The sequence below is a fragment of the Tenrec ecaudatus genome, chromosome 11, assembly GCF_050624435.1.
Source record: "Tenrec ecaudatus isolate mTenEca1 chromosome 11, mTenEca1.hap1, whole genome shotgun sequence".
Classification (NCBI taxonomy): Eukaryota; Metazoa; Chordata; class Mammalia; order Afrosoricida; family Tenrecidae; genus Tenrec; species Tenrec ecaudatus.
The window spans coordinates 47632021-47654416 of record NC_134540.1 but is presented as its reverse complement, the minus strand read 5'-3'; the positions used below and the strand labels follow the sequence as shown (position 1 = coordinate 47654416).

The following is a 22396-nucleotide window of genomic DNA, read 5'->3' as shown; positions in this document are numbered from 1 at the left end:
GTCAACAAGGTGGAATATTCTGGTCTCCACACCCCTCATTCCCAAATCTCTGCCAAGTTATCAACTCAAGCTCCTTTCCCTTAATTTCCAGAGAGCTTCTTCTGGAAGCTCTATCGTCTGGGCTTTAGCAAGTGCTGGTGTAACATGAAATTAATATGAAACTGTCTTCGAAATAAATTGTACTGCAGCAGAGCTTCATCTCCTGAGATAGCTCCCAGGTCACCTACTAGGAAGCAGTGCAAGCGGCATTTCAGAAAGAGATTTCTTTGGTATCCCTAACCCTTCACTTCACAATAGTCAGGGCAGCTGCCCCCACCTCCTTTTCTCCCAAACACGTGATTTTATTGTGTGATGTGCTGTGCCCTAATGTTTGAAAATTTTAGCTTTGTAAACAGGTGAATAAAGAGAATACATCTAAACAGCAAGGATTCAAATTCAAAATCCCACAGACTTGACTGACAGAAGCAACCACGTCATGTCCTATCGCCGTCCTGGCTTCTAAAGTAGTCCGGAATGATGTGCAAACACATTACACCCGTGTGACCGGGTGCTGGCTACTGGCCGAACATGCCCACTTTGGAATCATGGTCTTTCCTGCCCATCTGAATGACATTTTGCCAGTACGGTGGCAGAGACCTTTCTTAAAACGAAAAGTGAACTTTTACTCACGAGAAGCAGCTCTGACGTGAAGATAAGGAAATGGGGAGCAGCAAATGGAGTGCCCCCAATTCCTTGGCTCCGGTAAATTCTAAATGTTGGGGTGATTTCCTTTTGGCTTTATACCTATTTCTGTATTTATTTTAAGCACAAAATTGATTTTTAAAAACAAATTATCTACTACTGTGGAGTGATTTATGATGGAAAAGAATGGCATTTAGAAGCCATGGGCATCTGTTTGACAGAAAGGAGTATTTCAAGTAAATACATCACTGGCAGAGCCGAGGCGCTGCAGGCAACAGCAGTAAGAAAGGGAGGAGCTACAAGTGCACGTCTTGTATAAAGATTAGTTTCCACAACATAATAAATAAATGCACAACTTTACACAACAGGTGAAAACCTTCTGACGGTTACAAGCAATGCTTCCTGTTAGTGATTCTGTGACGTCAGCACTGCCCCACATATAGAAATTGCAAAGGTAAAAGTCTTATCCCCAAAGCCACAAAATATACAGAGCTGGTTAGTGATTAAATATTGTTGCTGCCTGCTAAAAGTATTGCAAATGGAAATACAAGGTAGCAGTTTGACTCACCAGCATACGAGTTATTTTGATATAAAAAGGTAAGAAAATTTTAATAGGAAAATTAACAAAACCAGAAGACTGTTGTATAAATAGACATTTTTAACATAAGAGTGAGGCTTTTAGCTCACCTGTGAGAAAGAAAAACATTTGATACAGTTCACGTGAAGATTTGAAAATAATTCTATTTTCCCAGCTTTAGATAAATATATTACTCCAATTTATTAGTCATCTTCAATATACAATATAGAGCTCACAAAACTGGGAATGTTACACCTCCAAACCTTTCACAGCACTCATTACCAGTTACCAGCACTGTCATAAATCTTGAGTTACATCTGAGCTTAATACTTAAAATATAGAAATAGATATGGCTAAGCTGCGGGGGACAGTAGTGCAAACATCGGGGACCACAAAACAGACCCCCGTCCCTTCGAGCTCGTGTGTTACGAGCCGAGTCTGAAACACCTTGACTTTAATGCGTTTTCAAAGGAAGCTTTATGTCTGGCTAATCGCCGCTTGACGTTCGGTTCTTGTGAAATACTCAGGTTACTTATATTCCTATACAATGAAGACCATGTACGAAAACGAAATACGTAAGCAGAGTTTTAAAAATAACTTTTAAGTAGTGGCTTGGCTTGCATTTTTCCAACTAAAACTTGGAAGTGCATAAGAAATTAGGGTAGCATACATAAATATATGTAAATACCGTAGTTACTGAAAAACAATCCTCTTTCACCCACAGTATGCAAGCCAGTGATCCTATTAAACTTTGTTACTGAGCTCCACGCGGTCCCGCTTAGCGCTGTGGGGCTGCTTTCCTCAAAGCGCCAGAAGGAGCGGTACAGATAGGGACAGTCCAGCTCTCCCTCCTCTCCTCGTTCTGTGTCATGAAACGGACAGTTCTGTTTCTTTCTCCCCTAAGCGAAATGTCCCTGAACAAAACTTGGAAATAAAATGATGAGTAAACAACGAAGGACAAATTAATGCTTTGTGTATTATAATAACCAGCACATTTGGAACATTTTGGTTTCTGTGAGAAGGTGCTCTAGTGCAAACACATCATATTGATCACCTGACACGCAGATTGCTATAAAAAGTCGCCCACGGGGGATGGCCTAATGAAGCGATCGTCCTCGGTGTGTGGTGGGTGGGTGGGTCAGGGTCAGGGTGGGTAAGAGGAGGAGACAGCCCAGCACTGTGGCTTGAGTGATTATCCTGAGAAGAACTAACTGTCCTTGTGGGATCAGACTCTAACCCCCCGGTGCCTTGGCCAACAAGTGACGAAAAGACACAGGATAAGCTTATGTGAAGGGATCGGAGAGATTATTCTAGATGCTAGGGATGCTGGGATTTTTATGAACGCATTTCTAGATTAATGAACAGCTGTATCTTCTGGAGCAGTGGTTCTCAACCTTCCCAATGCCGCGATGCTTTAATACAGCTCATGTTGTCATGGCCCCCCACCCACAAAATTATTTTTGTTGCTTCTTCATAACTGTATTTTTTTCTACTGTTATGAATCAGGTGACCGCTGTGAAAGGGTCGCGACCCACAGGTTGAGAACCACTTCTCTAGAGGCTGCACACCCATAAAGCACAACAGTAAGAGACAACAGACGGCTGGCTTTGATGTCTATCAGTACCCACTAGAGTAGAAGCAATGTCTCCCAGTCCCCACAGAAAGGGCACCCATAGCTTCGAATTTACCATCTTCCTGAATGCCTGTTACAAATACCTTGCAAGAAGACTACAGAACGAGTTTAAAATTAGCTCGAGGATTCTTGGACAATGATATTTTTAGTGCACTCGATCGATGTGTAAAACTGAAGCAAAGGATTCCTGATAACAAGCCACCGAGGAAGCGCTCATGACAGAACTGTAAACGTTCCTATTTTTGGAGTCAAGACTATGATGCTTTGGCAGCATTTCAGCAATTAGAAAGCATGTAACACTCCTAAGCAAGCCAGCACAGACCAGACCTGATCTGGTACAGCAGGTCTCTGAGAGCCAAATGGAACAATCACAATTATTTTGGTTCTTTCTACTTTTGGGGGGGGGGATGTCGAGGGGGGGGCGGGGAGCAGTCGGGAGCATGGCTAATGGTGCATTTACTTGTGTGTGCTCAAGCCTGACCCAGATCAACAGGACACGCCTCTGATGAGAGAAAACAAAATGTACAAGTGTAGGTGACTAGGGGAGCGGCCCCATCTGGACTTCTCTCAGTCGGTATCCTTCTGGAACGTTCCCTCTGAGAGCACTTAAGAACAAATGTACGTGCCACCCAAGCAACACAGCGAACACATGTGGAGGAAGTGACTGTGATGTGGGGTGAGGGTTGGAGAAAGGCCAGCTCCCCCAGTCAGTCCAGCCCCACTATGTTCTGCCTGAACTATAAAAATCTAACCATGGGGAGCCAGGGCTCATCTAGAGGGGGATTAGGAACAGGGGTTGGGCAGAAAGCTCAGCTAGTGATGAATGACTATGGCGTGTTCCCATGGTTGGGAGATGGCTCGGAAACAGCGAATGGGTAACAGCTCTTCTGAATTCCTCCTGAAGACCCCGACCCCCAGGCCCTCATTTCCAGGGTTGGTCAAATGGATCTAGACCAGGGCCGTTCACCTGAAGAATCTTGGGTAAAGGAGGAGTGGGGAGTGGGCCTGAGATTCTGCATTTCTGTATGCTCCCAGGGGATGTGGACCATCGCTGAGTAGCAAGGGGTCTAAGAGTGCAGAAGACTGCTGGGAATTTCTAGATTTGTACTGTCCACTATGGTACCGGGCACATGACGTGTGGCTAGTGCACTGAAGGAAACTCATTTCTGTTAAAGTTTAATAAATAGTGACATGTGCCTATCATTTAAGCACAAACCCAGCCATTCCCAGGTCTTTTCAGTCAGAGCAATCTGTACCCCAGCCCCCAAGTGCTTGAATCCATCGTTTCATTTAAATAAGCAAGGGTCCTTTTCTAAGCTGCGCACTGCAAAATCCATTCCTTACACCGTTTCCCCACATCCTACGGTGCGGGCTGGCACTGGGAGAGAACAAGGGGGTGCTTTGTGACGGGACAGCTGACGGGGATGAGAATGTGAGCCGCCCCCACGGTATCAGGCATGGAAGGAATCAGACCGCAGGGTGAAAAGCAGAGAAGGAAGTAGAGAGAAGCCGAGGAGAAACATTAAGGACTCTGACATTTCCTCAGGGCTGACCTTACACCTCTCCTTCTTGAGAAGTCATTTTTCCGTTGGAGAATGAAACGCGAAACCATGACAGGGAGTGGGCACTGGCTGGAGTCCCTCCCCCACCTCCAGTGCCCCCTGTCCAGATCATCCGGGTGTGGGAGGTCCCAGTGGGCAGCAGAGGGGGCTGGTGGGCTGGCAATCAGGTGCAGGCCAGGCTGCTCAGCCGACCTGGTGCCCAGATCAAAGAGGAGGCCTCTGGAGCATACCCCCATGCCAAGCGTGATCAGCTGCCACGCGAAGCTCGCTCTGCGTTGACCCAGGCCCGATGCTGTCTCTAATCCCTGTCTACTGAGAGACAGGGTACCTGCAACCCATCGTCACGGCCAGCATTCTGAAAAGGTCTGGCGGTGGACTTTCCAAACACCAGCCATCGAGAAGCCAGGGAGCACATCCACTCCAGGGCAGAGGCTTCTGTTTGTCTGGTTTCTGAATGTCGTCTAAGAAGCCGTTCCTGGGTGACGCTCACAGGGCCCTTCTTTGGAGGCTCTGAGGGCACCCTCCGGGCTGTGCGCAGGCCGGGAAGTGGTCTGGCTCTGACACAGCCAGCCGCGGACAGAGCTCACGGAGGACACATCTGCTCTTACTGCAGAGAGACAGAAAATGCAGGACCGCCCTCATCCAAATGCCACGGGCAGGGAAAATGCTAGCTAAGTAAGGAGGCTCACCACCAGGTTTTGGTTCATTGCGGCTTAACAGGATAAAGAAAATATGGGATTGAACAGTGAGAAAGATCGTCACGAAGCAAAAAATTTCTGTGACTCACATTTTGCGGTTAGACCCCAAGCGTATCACAGCAGGCAACCTTTCAAGTGGGCAAACGACTATTTTCTGTTTCTGAGTAGTGACATTCAGCCATCGTTTTTTACAGTCATATTTTTCTCTGCTATGCCAACCCTCTGTGCCCCGCCCTCCAGCGCTCTCTCTGGGCGAGCTGTCATGTCTGGATGATCCCCTGCCCTTTCTACGAGGGTGGCACTGCCCGTCCTTGCTGCTTGAACAGGAAAATGCTGAGAAGAGCGGGTGAGAAGCAGCTAGAAAAGTCTTGCATCAGAGGTGGGGAGCAAATGGAAAGGAGTAGCCTATTCTGCTTTTTACAAGTCCTTACTGTCCCACTGGACAATCTCCATTGATTCCCAACTCACACAAGTGCAACACAGTCAGACACCAGGTTCAGGTCCAACCCCCCCGCCCTTACTGGTTATCTAAATGCCTAAGTCATCTGATGAAGATTACAGTGTCAAATAAACTCCTTTGATATAAGTGGACCATTTTAAAGGCTCTTCAATGAATAGTTCCTGAAATATTTGGGAAATAATTGCTCAGAAAAGAAGGAGCGCGTATCTCAGGGTGATGCGTCTGCTAGAGTGTACATGCATATAAGTATATGTGTGTACATGTCAGTTTCTACATACACACATATCTATATAGGCATGTGTCGTATCGAGCACCTCGGAGGCTACTTTATGATAGCTGTCATCGCCAAATCAGAACCTGATTTATTCTCTTATGCAGGATAATTTAAATACTGTAACAAATAGTTTAGTATATAGTGTCTAGACCAACCTTATTAAAGGATATCTCTGTGACCTTTTGGTATGTCTACTCTTGGCTTTCAACAGTCAGTCTCCTAATGAGCATGATTATAGCACAATTACATATTCATAAATTCTTTGATATAGAGCAAGACTCCACATTCAAAAAAGCCCCAAGACCATAGAGTAGTGGTTTATAAAAAGGAAGATCCTATCTCCCTCATCAGGTATGAGAATTAAGCGAGATCATGATAGTGATGAATAATAATAATAATGGAAATCCCTTCACACAAAAATTCAAATCTCTTTTCTCGGAAAGCTCCTGTCAGGATTGACTCTGACCAGTGGGCCAAGTCTAGGTGACCATAGGTCTACCTGACCTCAGACCTTGGGGAACTCCTGGGCGTCCACTTTGACTATACCATATACCCAAAAGAGTATGAAATAGTCCTGACAGCACCAGGGGCATCCGGGCAAAGCGTGGGGATTTGAGTACAGAAAGCTATAACAAGTTTTGTTAGGCAACAGGGTTTTAGAAAATGCCCAGAGAACTTTCTTCAATGTTTTTGGATTGGCTGATACAAAATTGGGTTACACAGGGTGTGTGTGCAATTTGTGGATCACAGCACAGACGCCCCTCTTGGCTATCAAATAGGTATGCAAAATTCCAAACTACATGACTGAGAAGTGCCCATGACCACCAAAACGGTACATGGGTAGAAATGAAAAACCATCCCCATTAAAACTGTGGCATTAAGGCTGTGGAAATATTAGGGGATTCGGTGTGACACGCAAGACAAGGAAAGGCAATTCCGGCAGGAACACTGTGCATCAAGATCTGCAGCCAGACCCAGCAATCGAGGGGCCTGGACCACATTCTTTGACCGCTGAGTGCCCAGTCCCCGAGATGACGCCAATCTGACCTTCAGGACCGGATCTATCTGAGTCTCCTGAAAGAGGAGGCGAGGCCTCCAGCCCCTGTGTGTTGTGGTTGCACAATGAAGACCTTCCTTCAGAAGAGGGACCGGCCTGAGGAGAGTGGACATTCTGAAAACTCGAATGCATCGTTTCAGACAACGCCTGTGTGTCAGTCTCCCACCTCCTTACTCACAGGAGCATTGCTGGACAGGCCAGGTGCACACAGCCAGAAAACGGCTTCTTCGCGGAATGCACTTCTCTTTCTTTCTTTCTTTGCACCAAAATATTTCCTAATGTTTCAAATCTAAATTTCCACACACAGCAAAATACCAAGCCTTTGGGGTGCGTCTGTGGTATTCCCTTAGGTAGGCAGAAAGTACGCGGACAGCCAGGTTCGTCCGAGGACCGGGTACTGGGGAGCAGTGACTTGTCTTTCCAGGGACAGCACCGGTAAGATCACACCTCCGACGAGGCAGGGCTTCTCCCCAGCTCTTTAATTCCCTGAAGAATTCGCTTCATATGACCCACCTTCGGTATCCCGAGGTCCTAAAAGAGACATAAGAAGAAGACCAGGAAGGGGGCGGGGGGGGGGGGGGAGAGAAAAGCGGTTTACTGATGGAGCAAGGAGTGGACATCAGCAGCATTCTGCTCCATCCATTCTAGTTGACAATCAACGTCTCAGGGAGTGATGGAGAAAATGAGACCTATATAGCAAAACCGATCTGGCAAACTTTTCAAAGTAGCAGCCAGCAAAATCGACATCTTTCGCAAGCCCTTACCTCGGATGGACTCAAAACTTCGTCGCGATGGGAGCCAATATTAATTTAGGTTCTCGCGGTCTCCTTTCCTTATTTAAGAAACAAAAGCAGAAAAAATGCACACCCAGGCCAGTTTGGGGTCTCTGGGAAAAACGGACGTAGGACACTCGGGAATGCACAGTCGGGCCTCGGCTGCTGCTTGGCGTTTGCTGTGAGGAGGAGGCCAACCCGTCGGGGAAGCACCAGTGTGTGCCCCCGCACCCGAAAAGGACATGCGTTCACAGCGGCTCTCGATTCTCGGACGTGCGGGGACCGTGTCAGCGTCCTTTAGACTTAAACACAAGCATCTGTTGGCGGATGCTTTCTCTTAAGACAAGGTGGCACTTTGCCTTCAGAATTCTTTTTTATTCTTAAGTACCAAGACTTCATTTCACTGTCAAAACGTGAAATGTCAGTGAGGATCACACTGTGCGGCACAGAGTTGGCTCGTGGCACCTAAACTCACAAACCACTCTCCTTGCCACTGAGTGGGTTCCCACGCAGAGGGCCCCTGTAGCGCAGGGCAGAAGACTGCCTCTGTGGGTTGATCAGACTGTACCTCTAGGGGTGGGGAGCGAGAGAAAGCCTGTCTTTCTCCTTTGGAGAGGTGGCAGTTTTGCATTGCTGACCTTGCAGTTAGCAGCCCAACAGGTAATCACTATAGCACCAGGGCAAATGGAAGCCACCCAAGGGCCTCACAATCGTGTGTTAGTGTTGAAGGCCGCACATGGCAAACTTTGATGTATTTAAAAATCAGTGTAGCTTCTAACAGGGCCTATAAAATAGTATTCTAAGGCACCACAAAGAAACCTAGCCGAGAAGATAGCGATTCCGATTACATTTGGAGTGAGAGTTACTTTTAAACTTTTAACCTAGACATGTCAAATTGTTTTACACCTATGCACACACCCTTTCTCTTTCCCACAGACCTTATGCTCTTGGTGACCCCGAGTCTTAGAAAAGCAGGCATGAATGTCACGCCTTCACACACTCGTTCTGACCTCTCCAGGGCTGCTTTGGCAGCAGGAAAAGCCAGGCCGTCAATCTGCTTCTGTGTCTGCTAAGGCATGCTGTGTTGTCCCCTTTCCATCTCTCGTCTGTCACTTGGCTTAACTGCTGCGTGAAGAGGACTCCTTTTTGCTCTCTCTAGTTGCTTCGGTGACAGGAGTTAGCCAGGTGAACTCACTCACGGCCATTGAGTCCCTGCCTCGGGGCTCAGTGACCCTCCAGGACAGCACAGTAGAGCGGCCCCTGCGTGCTCCCGGGCCGTCACCCCTGCCTTTCTACTGAGGAGCAGCGTCTGGCTGGTGGTCTCGAAGTAGCTGCCCAACGTGTCACCACCAGGTGAAAGGTCGCCCTCTCAGGTGGGAGGACATGGGGCGCAGCCAGTGACCCCACAAAGGAGGCTGGATGAAAGAACTTTGGAGCGCTCCTAAAGATGTGGAGCTTTATGCTAAAAGGAGTGGGAAGCCCTGAGGGATTTCAAGTGGAGGTGTGAGCTGTCTGAGTTTCACCCTGAAAACAGCATGCTGGCTGCAGCGTGGATGGCGTCTCAGAGAGGGCCAGGGCAGCCATGCTTGAGGTGACACAGGCAAGAAGCGAGGGCGGCTTGCCTGGGATTGTGGGAAGGAGCTGAAGAGAGGTGGCTGGGGTCATGATGGACATGGCTTGGTGCTGGCCTGCCGGGCTGGGGAGAGGGGCCAAGGAGAGGTGAGGAAGACGACTCTGGGTTCCCCTGGCGTGAGCCTCTGGAGACAGAGGTGTGACTTCTTACAATGCAGACCCTGCAAGCCCCAATCATCTGAGTTACAGTGAGTGACCCTGCAGGATGGCGTGGAACTGCCCGTGTGAGCTTCAGAGACCACAGCAGCTCCTGATGGCAGTAGAAAGCCTCATCGTCGTCCTGTGGAGCTGCAGGTGGTTTCGAACAAGTTGACCGTGCCCTCCGCAGCCCCACACGGACTCCTCTTATTTTAGTGTAGGAAAAAGGGGAGTCTTAGAGCAGGGCTGGACCCGCGAGCCGGGGCTGGACGGGTGCAGATGGCGATCCTGTGTGCTACCCAAGTGGTCACCATCCTGAAGTTGAATGGTGAGGTCAGCCGTTACCGAGAGAAGGGGAGCAGTGGGACGGAGCGGACTGCCGAGGGGGCTGGCAATCCTTCCCCCGACAGTTCGAGACTGTATTCTCTCAGCTACGACCACAGAGTCCAGGCGTTTCATCTCTGGCTTCTGGGTCTCGTGCTGCACGAACCTCTCTCTGTAAATGGATTTTCCTCTCCAGCCTTGAGACCCCACACATAGAAATGTAGACAAAACGGAGAACCCAAAAGTCGGCCATGCGGAGGCAGGGGTGTTTTCGGGGAGAGAATGCGATGTGTGTGAAGAGTACAAACGGAGGAGAACAAGACGGTTTGTGAAAAGCTAAAGAGAAAGCTTACGTCACAATTCTGAACTGTCTCTTATTCCGCCAGGTCTCATCCCTCCAGCGGGGACTCGGGAGACAGGGCGCAGGGTCTTCTAATTCTGCTCACGTCTGCTTCATTCGCTGCGTGCGTCAGCAGGTCTGTGCATATACCTGTGCAAAGCCATATATAGACACAGAGCACACGAGAGGTGCGTGCGCACGGGCCTGCTCTCTCTCTCTCTCTTCTCCATGAACGCCTGCTTATCTGTGACACTGAAATGCAAGCTTCCAAAGGCAGGCAGACACCACCCGGAGACGATGGACGGAAGCTTCCCCAAGCAGCTACTCAGGAACGGTTGCTGTGAGCCAGAGATTGGTATCCGAAGTTACACAAATGCACTAGTGATAACCAAGCCTTGCTTTTCTTTTCTTTTCTTTTTGGTGGACTCTTGAAATATCGGAGTCTTTTGCCTTATAGACTCAAACAACGTATTTTTTCCTTCTTGCTCAACTTTAAAGCTTCGAAACGTCTGAACTTGTTGCATGCTCCAGATGAGGGGTTCTCCACGCAGGCCGTGAACTCGCTCAGGCTTTTATATTCCGGGGTTGAGAATGTTTCCTTGTCAATCAGCAGTGACGGCTGATATGCTGAGCGACGCGTCTCTTCTGGGCTCAGCTTTATCAAGGCCTCTGCTTTCCTCTGAACGACTCTCCATCTGTCTGGAGATCTTCTGCTGAGGTTCTTATCGACAGAGGCACGCGCCCTCGAATTGACTGTAGCCAAATTCTGTGCATTTCAGAACTCGGGACAAAGAAAGATCGTGTGCCTGAAAGTGGGTTTGTGGCGACACCTTCACTCTCACACAGGGGTCTCTCCAGGACATGAGGAAGGCTCTTGTCACCTCCTTCTTATAAAAGAGCAGCTTCCGGGAAGAAACGCTAACAAGGTCCTGTTCCTCACCCCTGGGCGGGCACAGCCATGCTCTGTTGTTTCCACGATTGAGTCCCCAAAGGGGCTCTGCCAGCCCAGCGACTCAGGATTTTCCTCTTCCATCGTCAATGACAAACAGGCTCTGAGCTGCTTTCTACCAAGAGTGAGCTGTCAGTTTTAGCTCATTTAAGTAAAGGGCATGAATGTTCTTTTCGAGCATAGAATTGTAATGCTATGTTGAGGAAAGAGAGTTTGAATTTCTCGATCTAGTTGTTCGTGTGATCCAGTTGAGGTGAATTTGGAGACACAGAAAAATGGTAGCTAACTGTAGTTGGCTAGCGCGCTGCCTCTCGGAGTATCGCATCGGGGAGATCTGCGGCACAGACCTCTTTAAGATGTTAAAGGACAAACATGTCACTTAGAAGACTGGGGTGTGTCTGATGCCAAGCCATCAAATTTTCAATTTCATATGCCTCCTATGCGTGTGAAAACCGGCCAATGAGTAAGGCAGCCCAAAGGACAATGAATGCATTTGCATGAAGGTACTTGTGAGTAATACTGAAGGTACCATGGACTGCCGGAGGTCAGAGAAACGTGTCTTCGAGGAAGTGCGGCCAGAATGACCCTAAGAAGGAGGGGGGTGACTTCCTACCACGAACTTGGGACATGTCAGCAGGAGGGACCTTCTCTGGACAAGGCCATCCTGCTTGGTGAAGTAGAGGGCCGGGGGAGGAGGAAGTTCCTGAGTAAGACCGGTGAACACAGAGGCTCTAACTATGGGCGCAAGCACAGGAACGACAATGTGTGTGGGGCGGGGCCAGGTAGCGGTGCGTTGTGTTGTGCGCAGGGTTTCTGTGTGGCACCTAGGTGACAGAACCATAAATCTCTCGGGAGTTCTGATGCTTGGTGGCTATTAAAGGTCTGGCTTGCTAACCCAAAGGCTGGCAGTTCGAGTCCATTAACTGCTCAGCAGTAGAAAGGTGTGGTGGTCTGTTTCTGTAAAGTTTCACAGCCTTGGAAAGCCTATGGGGCAGCGCTAATCTACCCTACACAGTCACTATGAGTTGGAAGAGACAGAATGGCAGAGGATTTGATTCTTTTTAAAAAATCTCTCATCTAATTCCATTTATTAGAAAGACTTTATAACCAGTATCCTGCATTATTATTTTTTTGGTTAATCTTACATTAGATACAATTTTTAGTCACCTCATCAACAATTATCCCCCCTCCATGCTGATCCGGTAAAACGAGGGGATGGAAAATGATTCCCTTGGCAATGTTAGCACGGGAGCAGTCACATGATGTGACGCAGAGAAAAAGAACCGTGTTATTTTAGCTCGTTTTATTAGTAGGTGAGTGGGTTTGGATAAGAAGACCTTGCTGGCATTCTTGTTTAGAGAGCATGTAAGGAACTCAGGCCCCAGGACAATGCGTGTGAGACTACTGCACATTTGAATCACATCAGCCAAGCTATAAGCACATAACGGAAGCAATGCAAGAGAAAGGATTCTGTTTAGCGAGGAGAAAAAAAAATATCCAAGAGCGAACAAGAAGCACAAAGGAAATACCTTAAGGTCTTGCCTTTCCAGATGCAAAAGTTCAGCCCCTCTGATGTCATGGCGGATGAAGAGTTCTTTGTACTCTCCCAAATGGAGCAGATCCAGCCACGCAGCAACTTCCTCTGTGCCCCATTTCTGAACTACCAAAGTTAAGAGCAAAACCCCCTTAATTTCTACATGCTCAATGCATCACAAAGCAAAGGTTGGCCAAAGAAGCTGCAAAACAGAGTTGGCAGCGGTGCTAGCAGAGGGGAAGGTTAGGGATGCTTCAACAAAACTCTGGTTTCATTTTTTCCCCCATGCAGGTTTCAGACGGCCAATAAACACAAGGATGGGGCTTACAGAGACATTCACTGCTGGGCTGCCGTGCCTCGAGCTTTCGGCCAACTTCCTCACGAAAGCTACCCAAACTATACCGTACACCCACTCCTCACTTATTGCCAGGGTGAGGGCCCAAAGGCCAGGCCATCAGGCAAAGATTGGTGTTCTGCAAAATATAGGAAAGTTTTGGAAATGATGACAACATATGCACAAATGTGCTTGATACAACTGATGTATGCATTGTCCTAAGAGCTTTAAGAGCCCCCAGTAAAATGATTTACTACAAAATAAAAAATTTTTAAAAGAGTGATGACCACATCACATCACAAAATGGAGGATGATCACATCACGACATAACTGTCCAATGGCACCATAGCACACTGCCAAATGAGTGCCAAACCTCTGTGAATCATGGCCAAGCCGGGACGGCACAAAACCGTAACCATCATGGCCAGCGTGGCACCTTACTGCCAGAAGTCTGCCACTGATGTATGAAATAATAGTCCAGTGGAATTTTTACTACTGTTGTAGATGTGAAATGTTGCCTAACGAGACAGCCTCTAAGTGAGGAGTGGGTGTATGCAGAGAAACATTTCTTTCACATTTTTTGGATCAGCGGCACAAGGTCTAAAGAAGCGCTGAAAACAGTCGATTCTCGTTATTCACAGCGGTGGTATTCTTTAATGTCACCACAGACATCACTCAGGAAGCCCCAAGCCATGCCCCCACGGAAACACTGGTTTAGGTGCTGGGAGCCTCTGATCATGCGGTTATGGCTAGTGTTCCATCCGTAACCTTGTTCAATGTTTGCTTCCCTTGAATGAAACTATTAACAGCTTAAGTCATCTCTTTTGTTGGTTCATTAACTCGAACCTCCCAGCCAAGAGCACAGCAACTCCGGCCTGAACCACGTTTATCTAACACCTGCCTTCCCTGCCACGTTCATTCAAGGCCTCCTGACACTCAGGAGTCCAAGGCAGCACCTTCGTCCTCGGCTTGGGGGGCCGCCTTAAATGCAACACTGGCAACAAGCAAGCTCAATAATGCGCGCGACACAGAGGTCGAACGAACACCTGCTTATAGTGTGGGCGCTCTTGTTGTTCGCCCTCAGCGGGACACGTGCACAACTGCTACCTCACCTTGCACCGCTCTGCGTGTGTGCAAGGAGCCTGCTAGCATAGTGGTTGTGCAGTAGGGGGCTACCCGCAAGGTCAGCACTCTGAAACCACCAGCGATTTTGTGGGACAAAGACGGGGCTTTCTACTCCCAAAACAGCTAGTCTCAAAAAAATCACAGGAGCATTTCTACCTTGCCCTAGAGGGTCGCTGGGGGTCAGAATCACGAGTCCGTCCCCCAGACGGAGCTTCAGTTCTCAGAGGAATGTTAGCAGGTGAGCAGATACCCAGCCAGGGAGTCTGTGAATAACGAGAATCGACTGCCATTCCTTAAGACCAGTACAGAGCCAGCTACCGTAAGACATAGGCTGTCAATGCCAACTGCAATGTCAAGCCTGACAGGGACTGCTCAGCCGAACACCGACTTTTCTGTCTGCGCTCTGGCCGATGTCGGCTGCTGCCCTTATTGATTCCACTATTACTGATAAGTCATCAGCAACTGTTTGGCTAAAGCAACTTAATGTGTCACATTGTAATGTTGCTAGTATTCTTTCGAAGATTAGTTGGTTTCTACGACTTCTCAGTATGTATGATCGTGACCTCTGGCATTAGCTTGGTAAGAGTCTATTTGCGGTATTCAGCTTGAAAGTCCTCTTCACCAGCTAGCTGCCTTAAACCTATCGCCAAGTGGCAGCTCGCTTTTTTGAACGGACAGCTGACTCGGCAGATTATGAAGTGGTTTGATGAGGAAAGGCGGTTTCCACCGCGCACACAGACCAGGAAGGTACATCGGCCGTGGCCCGGCAGCACATTGATGCTCTAGGGAGAGCTGGCGAGGGGACTGGAAAGATAGAGGCAGAGGGAAAGTTAAATCTTGGCTTCTAAGTGTCAGTACTGTGGTCGACTGTCGTTACCAAAGGGTTGAAATCGGGTAGTACGGCCTTAAAGCGAGGGGAGGAGAATGTCACTTCAGATGAAAAATGCATTTAGTAAGTTAAAGGAAGAAATGAAAGTTTCTGGGTCCCATGTAGCAACATGTGAACTTGGCGAAACACACAAGAAACAAGTTACACACGGGTGCCTTGCAGTGCTAGTGAGAAAGAGAAAAACTGTCAAAGTTGACCCACTCACACCCCCCACACACACACCAAGTCGACAGCAGGCGCACACTGGGCGCTGGGACATACGTTTGGTCCGATACATTTGCCTAAGTCGTGCTTTTTTAGAGCATCAAACTCTGCCTCCTGTGTGGACCACCTACCAGGCTGAGAGCTTGCCTTCTGCTTGGGACCCTTTTCCTTTTTAAACTTGGGCACAATTCGGAAAACGGTGCTTCTGTTGTGTCTTTTGCTGCAGTCCATAGGGGGCTCCTGTGAAAAGTGGGCAAGAAAATAAACTTTTGAGGATGCTCAGAGGTTAAAAATAAAGCATGAATAGGTATAATATTGGAACAAGCTATAAACTCTAAAATTATGTTATTGCCAAGTGCCATCCAGTTGGCTCTGACTCATAGTAACCTCGTTTGGCAGTAGCTGAGCTGTTCCATTGGGTTTTTTTGGGGGGGGGCATGGGGTGGGGGTGGGGAGGCCTGTCATCTTCATAGAAGTAGATTACCAGATTTTTCTCCTAATGGAGACACAGGGCGGATTCAACCCCCCAACCTTCCAGTTAGCAGTCGAGCGCTTAACCACAGCGCCACCAGAGCTCCTCGCTCCGTAGTACAGGCTTGAAAATGCATGGTTTCCCCTATGTTCCCCCGAGTTGGGTCGTTGCTCACTAGCTCACAAGCAGTGCACTTCAAAGAATTTGAATTTGCTCAGAAGGGGAATTCAAATGCCACTGTCACAAAGCCTACACTGCTAGGCACCCAGGCTGGCTTGGTTATACCTCGTCCTCGTTTTGGTGGAAGATGTCATCAAGCCAAGGGATCTCGGTGAGCTTTTGTAGCTCCAGCTCCACGGAGTGCAGGGCATCGGACACCCGCTCTTCATGTGGCGATTCCAGCTGCTACTTGCCGGCAGCCCAAAAGCAAAGCAAGACTCAGGTCACTGCCCCAAACAGGACACGTCATGCCACGTTGACAGTGGATGACAGCCTTACCGATTATCAGACTAGGCTTTTACAGAGAAATAGAGGGAAAAAGAACTCACGACGTTAAAAAAAAAATCTGGGTCAAAGTGGCCTAATACTTACCTCCCAAAGACTCTACGGACAGAAGCAGCTTGTACAATTTTAATGACAACACAGAGGAAGTACTGCTTTTGTTTTCTATGTAAAACGTATCCTGCCGCCCTCTCTGCCTTTTCCCCTCTCTCTTGTCCTTCCTTCCATCCGGTCGGCCCCCCCACCTGCTTTGCCTCCTTGGATGAGTGAGTACGTTTGCTACTTATTTGTGCCCCAAGTTTTTCTGCTTGATGAGGCCACTGTGTGAGCAGTAATAGTTTTTAAAACTTTTCAAAAGTCTGTCATTGAAAAAACTTCTTGGCACAAAAGAAAAATGTCAGGGACACTGAAGAGTCTGCACTTAAAGAAAAAGAATACAGGGAGCGCGGGGCATTTTGGGATGAAAATTTGGTAAAAATCATAGCAAACCAAAAGCCGTAAGGCTTGTACACTGGAGGTGGGTCCACATGCATGCCCGAGCAGTAGATTTGGGTATCACAGAGGATTTAGTGGGTGACCCATTATCTGTATTAACCCATCCATTCAAAGCCATTACTATGAATAACTCTATCTCCTCAAATGCCACTGAGTCGATTCTGCCTCAATGAAACCCCAAGGGGCAAAGCTGAACTTGCCCCTGAGTTTTGAGACTGTAACTCTTTATGGGAGTAGAAAGTCTCCTCTTTCTCTGGAAGAGCAGGTGGTGGGTTTGAACTACCGACCTTGCCACCAGCAATCAAAAGCTGTCTCAACAGCTCCATTACTTCCTCATAGCAGGAGGTGGCAAGAGTGTCTGAAGTCTCATCAGGCTCTTTAATACTGCAGGCTAAGTAATTACAGCAAAAATTGTGGAGCAGACCCCCAAAATTCACTGAATTTTAGAACTGGAAGTTCAGTGAGGACAAGGTTGTTATTTACCACACATATTATTTTGTTTCCCTCTGTTATTCAAAGACTCTGCCATTTTTATCATTATTAAAATGTGGAATCTCCACATTGCTATATGAAATGTACTACTGTCCTTTAAGACAGGATTCCCCAAAGTAGGCAATACCATCTTGGTGGGGGTCAGGGCTATAAGGGTCCAGGGAGGCTACCAAAGCAGCTACCTATATTTTATCCTAGAACCTGGCTGGGGTGATAGTACAAAAGTTCTTCTAATTTCTTTTCTGAAATGGGGGAGTTTGGGAATCCATGCTTTGAGTCTACAAATATATGACTTCTAAAATGAATGGACTATTACTACATTTTCATTTGAGAAGTAAAATATTTGTTATTCCCAAATACATGGTAAAGTAAAAAAAGTAGTGCTGCTAAGGGTTCTAGTTCATATATTCAAGGATTTATTTCAAACAAAATGTTTAAACAAGTCTATGGAGCCAGTGAATGGCTGCAGACACATTCTCTCAATCATACACTTGTGTTGGTCTCATTTGGACCAAAATGAATAAAAAAAACAAAACTCACTGCCAGTGAGTTGATGCTGACTCATGGCGACCCACTAGGACAGGGTAAAACGGCCCTGTGGCTTTCTGAGACTGTAGCTGCTGACACGAATAGAAAGCCTCATCTTTCTCCCAAGGAGTAGCTGGTGGCTTCAAACTGTTGATCTTATAGTTAGCAGCCACATGCATAGCCACTACGCCACCAGGACTAAGCTTTTGATCAAAAAAAGGAGAAGAACGTGCAGAAGAGAAAGTCAACTCATTATGGAACGGAGATAGTGGAGTCCCAGAGGCTGCAGGAGCCCCTGAAACTGTTATTCCAGGGTAACCTTAACCTGCAAACCAAGAATACTCCCTGGAAGTCCTACTGGCCAAACCACAGTAGAACATCTACCTGGAACACTACGCTCTCCTGAGAACCATCCGTGAGTATGCGGTGTCAGTGACGAGCCAGTAGGGGGCAGTGAGTCCACATCCCCAGAGAGGACACTTGGAACAGCTCAGGAGGAAGGCCTGTCACGAACCCTTATCGTGAACTGCTGTGTGTTCTGCTGTGTCTCCTTAACAAGGGGTAAAATAAATTACTTGTAAAAGGCAACAACAGATGTTTCTTCCTAAAACGTTTTCTTCGCAGCCACCAGAGGCGAGTGGATTCCTGTCCCAGGGAGAAGGAGAAGAGCGTAAAGTCTCCCTCCATAAGCTTTAGATTTCTCTTCTTGGTGCAGAAAGATACCGGAGGGGTAGCCCTCATCTGGACCCCACTCCAACGTACGTTCCAAGCACTTATTACTAGCTAGCTAGGCTGTAGACACACCTCCCGCGCTCCCACGGGGCCAGATGTTTAACATGGTTTCGAATCAGGTGTGCATTTGCCCAAGCAAGACGTGAAGTCTCTTCCAGAGAAATGGGTGAAGATCATCAGCCATCACCAGCTCTGCGACTGTCAGAACTGTTACGGAGAAAGAGCGAATGTCGCAGAGGCCTACACAAAACATCACCAGAGGACGCGAGTCACCCACATTGGCCACTGGATGGCGTCAACCGCCAATGTGCAGGGCCATCGGAACCTGGCGAGGGCATAAAGCAGCTCGGAGCTGGCAAAGGCCCTGTGCGAACGGACCGGGCACGGTGGGCTTCTTCCGGCACTTCCACTGCAGGCGCAGCGCTGCACCAAGTGCCATGCTGACTTCCACGGCCAATCTTCCGCTCAAGGGATATGGCCAGCTCTTCAAAGTCTGCGATGGGACACCGTGTCTAAGAGTTATCCTTCTTTTAAGCGACTGTGGAGGGCTGTGGCAAGCTATGTTTCCAACGGTAACTCGGGGAATAAAACTTACAATTTCCTCTACACTTTGAAAAAGCTCGAGGTTGACGGGGCAGAGCCAGTTTGCCCCAAACACACAGACGGGAAATGCCTTCTCCGGGGGCACCGGAGTCTGAACGCCCAGGGTCAGGATTTCTTCATGTGAGGGTGAGGTGAACAGGAAGGCCCGGATGAAGGTCTCAGGCTGCTTCTGCACTGGGGTCTGCCAATGGCATGTTCTCTAAGGGGGGTCAGGCCATGCGTGCCCTCCCTCCCTCTTACGTCAGCGAGGATCTCCTGTCCTTACCAAAGGCACCCTGCCGACCAGTAACGACTCCGTCTCATTATAGAGCGCCTTCACGTTCACCGCAATTTCAGTGGCGACCTCTCGCGTAAGACTCTAGAGAAGGAGATAGATCAGACAAGAGAGCCGGTGTCAAGTGGTGGCTCCGTCACCAGTGAACGCTATCGATTCGCTTTTCCCGATTCAAATTCACATCACCGGGACATTTTTTAAAACGACTGTGCTTGAAAAACTTCACATGCATCTGCTAGTGTGGTATCTTTTCTGATTATTGTATCCCAGAACCACAGGCGGCACTGGCTCTAGTGAGTTCATGGAGAACCACACCTGCTACGTGCAAATCCATCTATGCTACATATAAATCTACGTACAAATCCAACGTATCTACGTACAAATCCAACGTATCTACGTACAAATCAAACATCTACGTGCAAATCCATCTATGCTGGCACCAACGTACACAAGGGGGTTTCAGAACTTTGGAGGAAAGATGGAATTAAAGGCTACTGGGATTTTCCCTCAGACTCTTCGAAGCCCTCTAGTATCCATATTCATCAGCATCTGATTATAATTAGTTCTCCCCACCAACTCCCAGCAGTTCCTACCCGATGGCTCAGTAGCCTGAGATCTTGGGACCAGCACTTATTTGTGGCTTATTTTATGTAACTTCAACCAAATGAATAGAAGGGTAAAGTACGTCTGTCAGTTTTTCTCCGTCCTATAGCACTGTAATCACACAACACATTTCTAATTTTAATCTGCCCACTGCTAGCTTTTCACAGAAGCATCAATGTCTGATTGAACGTAACAAAATAAGGTCCGAATAATTTCATGAGGCACTTCAAAAACCAATGGGCCCAAACCAAATACACCACACTCACTGCCATGGAGTGATTCTGAGTCACAGGGACCCTCTACGATCGGGTTTTCCCAACGGTCAGTCTTTATGGGACAGAACACTTCCTATTTCTACTGTGGGGCAGCTGCTGGGTTCAGGCAGCCGACCATGTGGTTAGCAGCCCCACGCGTGATGCACTCCACCACCAGTGCTCCGCACAGTGAATCGGCAGCTCTAGTAAATGGCCGCCTTTACGAAATGTCCAGGCTCGTCCCACACAAAGGGGCAGGAGAGGAGGGGCAGTCTTGGCTAAGACGGAAGGGAGCACAAGGGAGACGGCCAGGCGAGGAGGGACCGACATTTTGAAAAGTAAACAGGAAGAATTTAAGAGTGGGAATGGAAAAAGGGTAGTAAGGGAAAAGAAAAAGAAGGCGGCCACAAGCTGTCCTGTTTCTGGCATAGCCGACACGACTCTAGAACTTTCTTTCAAGGTGGTGTATTTTATGACACCAACCTATAGGTGTGACACACCCAGCAGTCTCTGGCCCGAGACTTGCCCTTCGCTCCTCACCTCTGGGTACTTGGGGTTGGCTTTGTCCAGCGCATGGGAGCACGCATTCACCGCGTGGGCCAGTTCTTGCTCCAGAAGACAGTGAATGGTGGCTGCGTCACAAATCCTGAAAGCAGTAACAAGAATAGCAATAATCATGCCCGTGGACAAAAGCTCCTGTGAACATTGCGGATTTGTTAGATTGCAGACAGACGTGCGTGCTCAGTTTAAAAAAAGACAAAGACCAATGAAAGAGCAAAGAAGAGTGAAGTGATGGAGGAGTTCACACCACAGCAGAGGTGGGTCTATAAACGTCAAGCCCATGGCCAAAAGAACAGCAGTGACCACGTGGGGCTTAGAGTCAGAAGTAAACGTGTTCGAGTGCTACCTGGAAGGACACGATTTGAAGGGGCTTCAAAAATGTGTGTGCGCGCGTGTGTGGCAGGGGGTGGTGGGATCTTCTTTTCCGTGGACGTTTGGAAGCCTCCTGGGATAGACAACAGTAAAACCTAAGCAAGCTGGAGGTGTCCTTGGAAGAGAACCACTTCCCCTGCCCAGGGAGCGGAGGAAAGCGCTCCAGGCGCACCTGTGCCAAGGTGTAACCGGGCGAGGCCTCGACCCGGGTGGCCGTGGAGTTCCCACTCACGGCTTTCAGGCGGGTCAAATTCAGAGTAGAAACTTGTTTACAGAGTAGGAATCTTCTATTCACTGAAACGGGACCCAGCAACACAGGCAAAAGGTGGGTAGGAGAACAGGCACATCTTTGTCATTTACTGGCCGGGGCTTTATATAAATGAACTAAGAAGCATGGCCTCCATTTTTCCCTCTCTGGAGGAAGGCTCTGAGAGCCCGAGGGCTGATCACACAGCTGCTGTTGTCTGGGAGCTGTGTGAGCTCTGACTCATAGGGAGGCCAGGAAACAGAGTGAGCATCCCCCCCCCCCCCCGGGTGTCCTAGGCGACGCCTCTTTATCAGGGCAGACTGTCAGGCTGTTTTTCTTCCCACGAGGCCCTGGGGCGTGGGGAGGGGTGTTCAAATTGCTGCCCGTAACAGAGTGCTTAACTATGGTGCCAGATTCGAACCTATTCCGATCCACTCCAAAGCTTGCTGGGAGCTCAACCTCCAGGCACAGGACTAGAAAGACAAAACCCTTGCGGGAACTTGGGCCAAAGAAGAGCAAGGAGGGAAATTTCCATTGGAAGCTAAAAAACGATGTCAGGCTTGCATGGGGTGGGAGGCGGAGGGGCTCTGCAAATCCTTTTGGCCGCTGGCACTTTCAAGGAGAACGGTGATGGAACTGAAAAGAGCGCACCCGATGGGCCGTGGCCCCGGCCCTTTGAGCCGAGAGTCCAGGTTTTTCTCATGTTCAGAGATATGAGAAAAGCGGTGTGTGTACAACCCCAACCAAACAAAAGGCAGGAAAGAAACGGCCCCATTCGCTCGGAGGTGCTCTGTCAGTACATCCGAGAGAACGGCTAACTCCTTGTCCACAGTCGCAACTAAACCGAAGTTGGGGCGGAAATGGCTATTTTACAAGCTAAACGCCTGGAAGCACACTTTGACTGGGTACAGCATGTACACATATTTAACAAGCTATCTTGTGTGGAAGGATGAGGGGCCAGGCCCACCACGGCACTGCAGAAAGTCTACCAACAGGCTGACGACAGACAAACACAGGTGCGTGTACTGGCATTTCCTGGGCCACTCCAAGCATCTTCCTAAAGATGTTAACCAGTTTA

At 48.4% G+C, this 22396-nt stretch overlaps 1 protein-coding gene across 3 annotated transcripts in view; it reads right to left on the bottom strand.

Annotated features, from left to right (window-relative positions):
• Positions 1 to 1440: 1440 nt before the first annotated feature.
• The window catches only part of DGKH (diacylglycerol kinase eta), a 227940-nt gene continuing 206984 nt past the window's right edge, over positions 1441 to 22396 (bottom strand). For 2 of the 3 annotated variants that reach the window (XM_075563022.1, XM_075563023.1), the window contains exons 26-31: positions 20679 to 20784; positions 19273 to 19365; positions 15942 to 16061; positions 15316 to 15424; positions 12628 to 12758; positions 1441 to 7473 (exon numbers count right to left, since the gene is read on the bottom strand). In XM_075563022.1, the coding sequence (XP_075419137.1) occupies positions 7384 to 7473; positions 12628 to 12758; positions 15316 to 15424; positions 15942 to 16061; positions 19273 to 19365; positions 20679 to 20784 (649 nt within the window). In that variant the 3' untranslated portion in view covers positions 1441 to 7383. The remainder of the gene's footprint in view (positions 7474 to 12627; positions 12759 to 15315; positions 15425 to 15941; positions 16062 to 19272; positions 19366 to 20678; positions 20785 to 22396) is intronic. The other variant, XM_075563024.1, reaches the window with a different exon arrangement.